The sequence below is a fragment of the Peromyscus leucopus genome, chromosome 3, assembly GCF_004664715.2.
Source record: "Peromyscus leucopus breed LL Stock chromosome 3, UCI_PerLeu_2.1, whole genome shotgun sequence".
Lineage (NCBI taxonomy): Eukaryota > Metazoa > Chordata > Mammalia > Rodentia > Cricetidae > Peromyscus > Peromyscus leucopus.
In genome coordinates this window covers 18,650,751-18,659,859 of record NC_051065.1, presented here as the reverse complement: position 1 = coordinate 18,659,859, position 9,109 = coordinate 18,650,751, and the positions used below count along the sequence as shown (strand labels likewise).

Below are 9,109 nucleotides of genomic sequence, written 5' to 3'. Positions count from 1 at the left end.
AACAGGAAATACATAGAACAAAGGGAAAGGTGAAGAAGAGTCAGCAAAACACAGAATGTTGTACACTCTACTGACCTGCTTCGTCAATAAACTGCTCAGGAGAAGGGAGGGAAGAGCTTTAAGAGACACAGAGTGAGTTCCTGTCATTCCAACCCTTCATAAGCTGAAATCTAACACCCAAGGTAATGTCGTTTAAAAATAGGTAATGAGGGAGGAGCCCTCATAAATATGAGTAGACCCCTTTTAAAATGGACCCAACGGACCTCCTTGACCTCTCCTTGCCATACAGGACTCTACAAGGAATGTTATTTCATAAGGATCCTCCTTGGGACCTCTCCTCTCAAGAGGAGGACCCTCATGAGAATCAGGCTACCCTGACACCTGACTTCAGACTTCAGATTGCCAGTCTTCACACCTGTGAGGAGAAAAACAAAACAACAACAACCAATGTGTTGTTTGTAAGTCACCAGGTTCGTGGTATTTATCTGTATCTGTCCAGACTGATTCACACAGGGTATATGTATGAGATTCATTATAATTCTGATTTTAACCAATAAACTGCATGAGGTAATGAGGACTTTTTTTTAGAGAACATTTAAATACTTAATGATACCAGAATTATTCTACATTATTTTAGACAGAATAGTATTGTTGATATTCTCATTTTGAAAATCCTTACCTTGGGCTGAAATACTTAGTTTCTTTCACTTGTGAGAATTTGCTTAAAATATTCCAGGTAAAGGGTAACTGGAGGCTGTACATGAAATTTACAAATTGTTTCAGGTGAATGACTCGACATTTGTGCTCACAATCTCTCCTTTTAAAAGTTTTGAAAATAAAAATAGAATGTTCACATTATGAAATCCATCTGAACTTCTACATTCAGGGTTAAAAATAAAACAATAAACATTGGAGGTGAAACATCGATTTGGATTGCAAACACTAATTTTCTTTACGTACTATACTAAAAACATAGTAGAAAAATATAATTCCCAAGAGAAAACAACTCTACCCAAAAAGATAACATCAGTCCAGTTGTGGTGGCACACACCTATAATTTCAGCACTGGGTAGGTTGAGGCAGGAGAATAACCAGTTTGAAGTCACATGATGAGACCTAGTCTAAAAATCAAAACCAAACAAACTGCATCATTTAGTTCATTGAAAGATGAAGTGTTACACTGCTCCGACAGAAGTGATCTATAAAACCATGTTGGCTAATGACGTCTGACTCTGACCCACCTGCAGGGCCCTATGGTTACAAAAGGTAAGCATCCCGCATCCGTAGTTCTCCAGCGAGAATAAGGAGGTGAGAGGCACAGTTATCCTCTTCCGGCCCCGTCTGAATATGACAAGGGAAAAGCTTTGGGGAACAAAAGATGTCCTCGAATGGCTGAGGAGTAAATTCTACATGCGACGCCAGGTTTAAATTTCTCTTCCCCCCTATCGTAAAACAAATCTGCTTTCATCCTCTGAAATACTGAACTGAAACTCTTTTGCAATGCTAGAGAAATGGGAGAATATTCTGGCTGGTTCAGGGAGGGAGGGCTGTTCCAACCTTAAATGTAATGCCTCACAAACCCTTAAGACACATGGAGATAAAAATGGGAGGAAAAAACCGCTTGCTCCATCCCACTACTGTGCTCGCTCCTTGTCTAAGTGTGATTTCCCGAGACAAGGTTTTAATGCTGAAGCTATCTGGCCGTTCTAAAAAGCGCAACTCTTCCTGAAGTCTCTTGAGAGAAAAGTTCTCAAAGTCCGAGGCGTGAGTCACTCCGCTCAGTTTTGATGAGTAATCTCAGGTGTCACTGAACCTTGTTCGGAAGAGGAGGGGAGGGGGCGTCAGATTTGCAGACGGAAGAAAACAGTCCTCTCTGGATTGGGTGGCGAGACCTCGACTTCCCTAAAATTGCGTCATTTCGAACCCCATTGGGTCCAGATATTATGGACACAGACGGGTTACCGTCTCGGAAACTCTCCATCACGCAAGCAAAAGGCGAGGGGGCGGCTAATTAAATATTGAGCACAAAGTCGCGTGGGGAGAGTGTCACGTGGCTCTCCAGGCTCGTCACGCCAGCGATAAATACCGCGAAGCAGGAGCAGGGATTAGAGCGCACTCCGACCTGCTCCACTCCTGCACCGACCGAGGAGAGCAGAGCAAGGAGCACCCAGCGGAGCACCCAGCGAGTGCGCACCTGCCGAGCATCCCCGCCGAGCTGACCGCAGTGAGTACCTCTCCCGCCTGCCAGCTGTGGCTGCCCGCTGCCCGTCGTGCCTCGGTCGGAGGTGGCGTTCTGCCTGGCTTTGCTCCCGCTGCAGCCACAGACTGGGGGGGGGAGATTGTGCAAATGCCAACGCCCCTCTTTGTCTCCCACCTGCAGAGCCTCCGGGCTTGAGGGTGAGGGTCAGGGGGTCTGGGACCCTAAGACTCAGAGAGAGGAGGATTTGAGGCTCTTTGAAGCGTCATCCTCCTTTCTAACGGGTATGGAGAAATGCTAGCCCTGATTTGTTTTTATCTTGGTTTAGCGGGACATGTTTTCCTTTCTAGTGGCACTGAAATACTGCTGCTCTAACTCTTGGGTGGTCACCGCTTAGGTGTGTGTAATGTCTCCTCTCTTTTCTTCTACTCCCAGAAATCCAACATGAAAATCCTCGTGGCCCTGGCGGTCTTTTTCCTCATTTCCACTCAACTGTTTGCAGAGGAAATCGGTGTCAACGATGATCTAAATTATTGGTCCGACTGGTCCGACAGTGACCAGATCAAGGTGAGACCCAACCGGGCATGGATGCTGTTCCCTTCTCCTTGTGCTAGCATCCTGATCAGTGCACCCCGAGAGGCGCAATGAAATGCAAAGAGCCCCGGTCCTTGTACAAGGCTTCACGCCCAGCTCCCAGAACTAAGTTTCCTCCCTGCAGGAGGGCTGCGTCCTGGTTCAAGGTCCTTCCTGCAGGAGCAATGCTCTCTAAAGAGCCGGGTCCTCACCGAGCTGGAAACCTCTCACGTAGTTTTAGTCCCTAGTTACGAGATCTCAGGGGCTTTGGTTCAGCTATGTTCACTGGGCGTTTGGAGATGCTGGGCAGAGAAGCAAACCAGTCGATGGGAGCAAAAACGAAATCTCAATCAGCTGCGGGGTCTCAGGGGCGGAAGCAAACTCCACACTCCTGTATTTAATGTTCCAAGTTTCCTTTTACGTGGTTCTCGGCTATTGGCGCGAAGGAGCACACCTTGGGAAACAGAAAGTTGTGAGGTGATGCAGGGTCGCTTGTAAAGTATCAGCGCACTTCTGCATCCACCCCCACTGTGTGCACATAGGACAGTGGGTGGGAGTGGGGTCTCTGAAGCCTCGCTGAGGGCAGACAAAGGTGGCAGTGAGACCATGAGTGAGTTTTCTAGTGGGACAAAGAGTAGAAAACGCATAGGACCTGAAGGTGTTGTGATGCTGGACAGAGGCACCCAGGATAGACTTTGGGGAGAAGGAAGTCCCAGGCGGGGCCAAGTAAGAGAGAGTGCTGGGCAGATTTTGTGGGGGCAGGACTGGTGCCGAGCCCACCAGCTTCTGGTCTGGGGGAGGAGGGTCTGTAGCTCTGAGAGAAGCTGGGGCGCACGGTGGAGCTGGCCCCTGTTCACTCATGTTGTCTACACGCGGGTTTGTCCCCCAGGAGGCGCTGCCAGAGCCCTTTGAGCATCTTCTGCAGAGAATCGCCCGGAGACCCAAGCCTCAGCAGTTCTTTGGATTAATGGGCAAACGGGATGCTGGTGAGATGAGCAGTAGTCACTAGGTCTATCAGGCTACCCGATCTGCATGCTTGCTCCTTCCTGGAGCACCCAGGCGTCTCTTGCCCTGCGAGTATAAATTTACACGCCAAAAGACTTGTGATTCCCGAAGGACTCTGATCTGCACTGCACTAACATATGCACTAGCCCACGAGGGTGGATGGGTGGGAGGGGGCAAGACCCATTTCTCGCGTTTCACAGCACCAAAGGGACCCACACTGGGAACTAACATCAGCTAAACACTTCCCTGACTAAAGATGCAAATTACAAGGGCTTCCAGGCGCGGATGGTTCAGGCTCAGGGTGAAAGATGCTTATGTGTTTCTGGGATTGGATTCGAGTTGGTGACCCCTTGCTACAGTGAGAGAAGCATTCAGGTGCCTTTAGTTGATGGCACAATCAGTGGAGTGTGTAAAGAGTTAATGCCAATTCATCTCTTGTCAGATTCCTCAATTGAAAAACAAGTGGCCCTGTTAAAGGCTCTTTATGGTAAACATCCCTATAAATCTTCGTTTTACTATTATGAATGGTCATGTAAGAAAGTATTTTATGTAAGAAATACAACTAAGCCTAATTAAGAGGGGTGTGTGTGTGTGTGTGTGTGTGTGTGTGTGTGTGTGTGTTGAACATGTGACCAATCTTGAAGTCAGTACATTTACATAGCATTGTTCAAGTCCCACCATTGTGCCTTTTAACCCATGGCCCCAAAAGGTTATTCAATAAACATTCCTTTGATTATTAAAATAGTTGGCTTTCATTAATAAACTGGTTAGCATTCCTCTACTTTATTCCTAAAGAAGGCACGTAAATAGGAAATGCTAAGTATTTGAAAATCAATTCTTGAAGTTCTCCACAAAAGATATAAATTAGCTTTTAAAAAGAAATACTTCTGTGTGCTAATTCTTTTTCTTTTCTTCTAGGACATGGCCAGATCTCTCACAAAAGTAAGTTCACAGTTATTTTTGGCATTTATCAAATGCTAATGTTGGTGATACTGAATTCTGCTTCATGCTACCTTTTAAGGCATAACATAGGGCCCAATAATTTTAATTAAGACAATGTAGGAAAGGAAAAGACATATCCAGAATGTGATTTGATGAATAATCACTATGACTAAACAATTGTGTAGGCATGTTGCAGTGCCAAAGCATGTATTACATTTAAAAAGGAAAAAGAATTAAGATCTGTATATTTTTATTTGTAGAATTTCAACTGTACAGTTAAACATCCATCACAAGCGTTCATCTCCACCCACCCACCCTCCATGAACACTACAGGAAAAAGCACTTATATGTATCTTCTAACTCATATTCATGAACTGGGTCCTATAATGGCAAGGAAGGTGGTTATTCAGCTGCTAATTAAGTGGAGTGGGTGAATATTTGAGCAGAAAATCCACTTAAACTGTGGAAACAGATAGAGATGGGCTATTTCCCCCTTGATCCCATAATTGACAGGGAAACCTGATAGCGGACAGTGAAGATCGTAGAAGGGTGGGCGCTAGAGTCTTTAGAGATGTTTCCTAGTTAACAGGAGCCAGGGAGGGCAGGACGTCCCCTGGGCCCCTGGCAGTGTGGCGTGCTTCTGTGAGTGCCATGGATGGACTTACCCAGTGGCAGGGTAGACCCCCCACCACCACCAAACCCATAGCACCTTGGTCTCAAATAACACAATGGAAACCAAGAAAAATTCTCCCAGTAGAAATAAGATAATAACCTTTCCCAAGGACTTAATCTTTGGGGGAAAAAACTTTATTTGTATTTACCCTGTAAGGATTTAAATTTTAAGGGAGTGTGGGTTATAGAGCTAGAAATATATAATAAAAATAAATGTATCCTATTAATGTCAAAGCCAACATATTTTCACCAAAGGAGTTTTTTTTTTTTTTTGGTTTAAATCCAGTAAATGTAAACTCTTTGAAGATTCCAGTCACCAAGGATAGAGATCTGGCTTAAGGTTCACTTGCTGAGAAATGCAATGTATTTAAAACTTCATAATAGATGAAATAGAATACAGATCAAAGAGCCTGCTAATGTCTGGATATAGAATTGAGAAGAGTACTTGTGATGAGCTGTTTTAGTGTGATTTGTAAGCTTATATAAAATCTTCTGTGGGCTCCCTCACTAGTACGTGAAGTAGGAGTATATTTATTACACAGGTGTGTATTCAGAAGCTTGCTATACTTTGTACTAGTTATGAGTTTATTTCTTCAAAGACATACATACTAAAATACCCCTAAATGTATTTTCCAGGACATAAAACAGATTCCTTTGTTGGACTAATGGGAAAAAGAGCTTTAAATCCTGGTATGTATAAAATAATGTCTGAAATATGCAAATCCAGTTCTATTATTTTTATAAAGCATAGTTTTCAAAGTACTGAAAAAGGAGTAATTGACTTAAAATGAGCATGTCTGTAGATAAATTTTTATAGTAGTGTTTATAGCCAAGAATGCATTGTTAGATGCTTAAGCTAATACCACCACAGTATTAGTATATTTCTCTCAAAATACCAGCTCTTCCAGCATCTGTCCCAGTTGGTCATTGCATACCCTGAGTCTTTGAGCTGATCTGACACTCTTTTTCATAGATATTCTCAGTCAAACATACTGGATCCTTAGGGAGAAGTGAGAGCTTTTCACTTATGACTGAAGTAATAAGAAATTTTCATAAGATGTTACATCTGGCAATATAAAAACATCTTCCAATATAAAAATAAATAGATATAATAAGCAAAATGTTTCTAAAAGTCACCCTCTCCTTCTGATCCTTACTATCTCTAGGTCACATACACCTTTGACAATCTGGTAAACTGAGAGATTCTCACCAGCTCCAATGCACACAGGCTGGTAGACATTTTCAGAGAGTTCAAGGACCAGGTTAGAGTCTGCTTCCCTGAAGGAGACCACTGTGTCCCAGCTACACTGCCAAGCTGACTTTGGCTGTTTTAATTAGCATTTGTCTCACTTCTGTGAGCCACAGAGTCTTGGTACCCAAAAAAGCCTGTTGGAGACAAACTCAGGCTACTCATCCCCCTCCTGAGAAAAGAGAATGAGAAACCAACTTCTGTCTCCATCAGAAGTGTCCAGTTTGGGGTGCAGTCTGCTCTAGCTCAGGTTTACACACAGAACTGACGTTGAACACTTAGTGTATTGCTCATGATCCTCATAGAGGGAGGCAGGCTTTTAGTGAGCTGTCCTGGGAAAGCAGAACTGATAGCTCTGGTGCCTTCCACTTTATCCTAAACCTTTCTCAACTAGGAAACTGTTCACAGCAGCAGCGTGACTTCTACAAATATGTTGTTTCCTCTCAATTAAGTATTTCATGTAGGGCATTTTCCACAAACACATTCATTTCATTATAATGCCAATCTAAGTAATAATGCTGGCAGAGATGATGAAATACCCATACATAGACAGTTATTCTGATCCTTAACATTTTGTGGTTACAGATCCTATGAAATTATATCTAATATGGTGTAATATAATGCATCTCAGCATTTTTTTAGCCTGAATGAGTCACATTACTTAAATTGCTTAGCAGTCAGGTGCTAAGTACTTTTGGAAGTAGCAATTGACATTTCATAGGCCCCCAGATGTTAAGAGGTAAGTCAAATTGTGCTGTGTATTTGTGACTTCAGTGGCATGCCTACAGAGAGTAAGAGTGACTTTAGTATCAAGGGCAACCAACCTGTTAGAAGGCATCCGTGAGAAAAGAGACCCTCATACCATTAGGTTCCCCTAGAACAGAGGTTGGGCAGGCTTTGCCTGAAAAGAATAAGGCCCTAAATATTCTAGGCTTCCTAAGCTATGTTGGCCTGTAGTGACTCCCCAAAGTTGTCATTTTAAAACCAAAGCAACCATAGACAATATACACATGAACTGAGTATGTATGTGTCTAAATAAAACTATATTTATAAGAACAAATGGGGGGCACCTTTGACCTATGGCCTGTAGTTTATTGACCTCTATCCTCGAATGAAAGTTCCGCATTTCTGTTTTATCCTCCTAACGCATGGCTGTGGTAGACATGTTACTCTCCAGTTACTCTGAGTGCCGCCAGTCCTTTAGTAAGTTGCTGAGAATGAACATCATACTCAATCATAGAAACACACTGCTGTACTTTACAATAGCACATGTATAGCAGATGACAAAATAAGCCTTGAATGCTGTGGCTAGAACACTTCTAAGCAGAATACAGTGTCAGACACGTTTGAAAGATGTACAAAAAAATCTTAGAAATACTTCTTCTAGGGGAAAAAGTCATTACGATATTGTAGTAATTTAGTGTAGGCATTGAACTTCATTCATGCCCTCTGTAAATCCCCTTAAAACACACTTTTTACTTCCTCTTTGTTTTCAGTGGCATATGAAAGAAGTGCAATGCAGAACTACGAGAGAAGACGTAAATGAATTCTGTAACACACTATCTATATTCAGCCTCATTTGTGTCAATGAGCGAAGAAAGGTAAAATAAAACATGCACTATGCGGAATAATTATTTATTTAATAACAAATGTTATGAATGGAAAAACTAAAAAAGTGTTTATTTTTTCATATTGTGCCAATAAGTGTTGTAATTCTAATGTGGTGACCCCTCAGAAGTAGAAACTAGTAGTAACCTCAGCACAGCACAGTGTCGATGGAATTGTACAAGCTCGCTGGTGAGGCAGTCTCCCAAGGAAACAAGAGCCAGTGCAGACGACTAGCACTGGCAGCGAAGAAACTCCTGTGCAGTCTTGTGCTTCCCCCGGTTGCTTTTACGCTGATAATATAGAAACTTTGGTATCTGACTCTACTGGTATCCTAGCAGCATGTTTCTTGTTCTGTGACTGTATAGAGATGTTTTTAAAAGTTTCAGTGTGATTCTCTGGTCTTCATTCATTGTATGATGTGTTGTGATAGCTACCATTTTAAATAAAAGAATATATCTTCAGGACTTTTGTCACATTCTTTCATTAATATTTATGTCAAATCAACAATCATTATTCTACTAGATGAAGTATGTTCAAAGCTGTTTTGGTTAAAACACATTCTTTCTCCACCCCCCTTCCCAATACACAAATGCAGATATTTTTATGTGTGCATGCACACACTCACTCACACACATGCCCCCTCCCAAACACACATTTCTTTTTTTGGGGGGAGAGTCATTTTAATAAAGAAATAAAATAAAGATATTAAATAAAGAAATTTCCTTTTGGATACAAAGAGTAAAAGCCAAATATGCCTATGACTCTTTGTTGCAGATAATAATCTGTTCTGTTTTCAAAATTAGTTTCACTGGCTGTTTTAGTTCCTTGTTGAATAAAATATCACATCAGCACACTACAGGTTT

The 9,109-nt window shown here is 42.4% G+C and overlaps 1 protein-coding gene across 2 annotated transcripts; it reads left to right on the top strand.

Annotated features, from left to right (window-relative positions):
• The first annotated feature begins 1,887 nt into the window (after positions 1-1,887).
• Positions 1,888-8,710, top strand: Tac1 (tachykinin precursor 1). 2 transcript variants are annotated; one of them, XM_028869840.2, is made up of 7 exons: positions 1,888-2,224; positions 2,633-2,764; positions 3,660-3,756; positions 4,218-4,262; positions 4,694-4,717; positions 6,026-6,079; positions 8,135-8,710. In XM_028869840.2, exons 2-7 carry the CDS (start codon positions 2,642-2,644, stop codon positions 8,182-8,184), a joined length of 393 nt encoding a protein of 130 aa, XP_028725673.1. In that variant the 5' UTR covers positions 1,888-2,224; positions 2,633-2,641; the 3' UTR covers positions 8,185-8,710. The 2 variants fall into 2 exon arrangements, with proteins under 2 accessions (XP_028725673.1, XP_028725674.1); XM_028869841.2 differs by lacking the exon at positions 4,218-4,262 and having other exon boundaries at positions 1,898-2,224.
• The last annotated feature ends 399 nt before the right edge of the window (positions 8,711-9,109 follow it).

Bases quoted from the DNA above. Each gene is read 5' to 3' on its own strand.
- Tac1 (XM_028869840.2), top strand. From the start codon at position 2,642: ATGAAAATCCTCGTGGCCCTGGCGGTCTTTTTCCTCATTTCCACTCAA. The intron at 4,263-4,693 runs GTAAACATCCCT...CTTTTCTTCTAG, and splicing joins CCTGTTAAAGGCTCTTTATG to GACATGGCCAGATCTCTCAC. The intron at 4,718-6,025 runs GTAAGTTCACAG...TGTATTTTCCAG, and splicing joins TGGCCAGATCTCTCACAAAA to GACATAAAACAGATTCCTTT.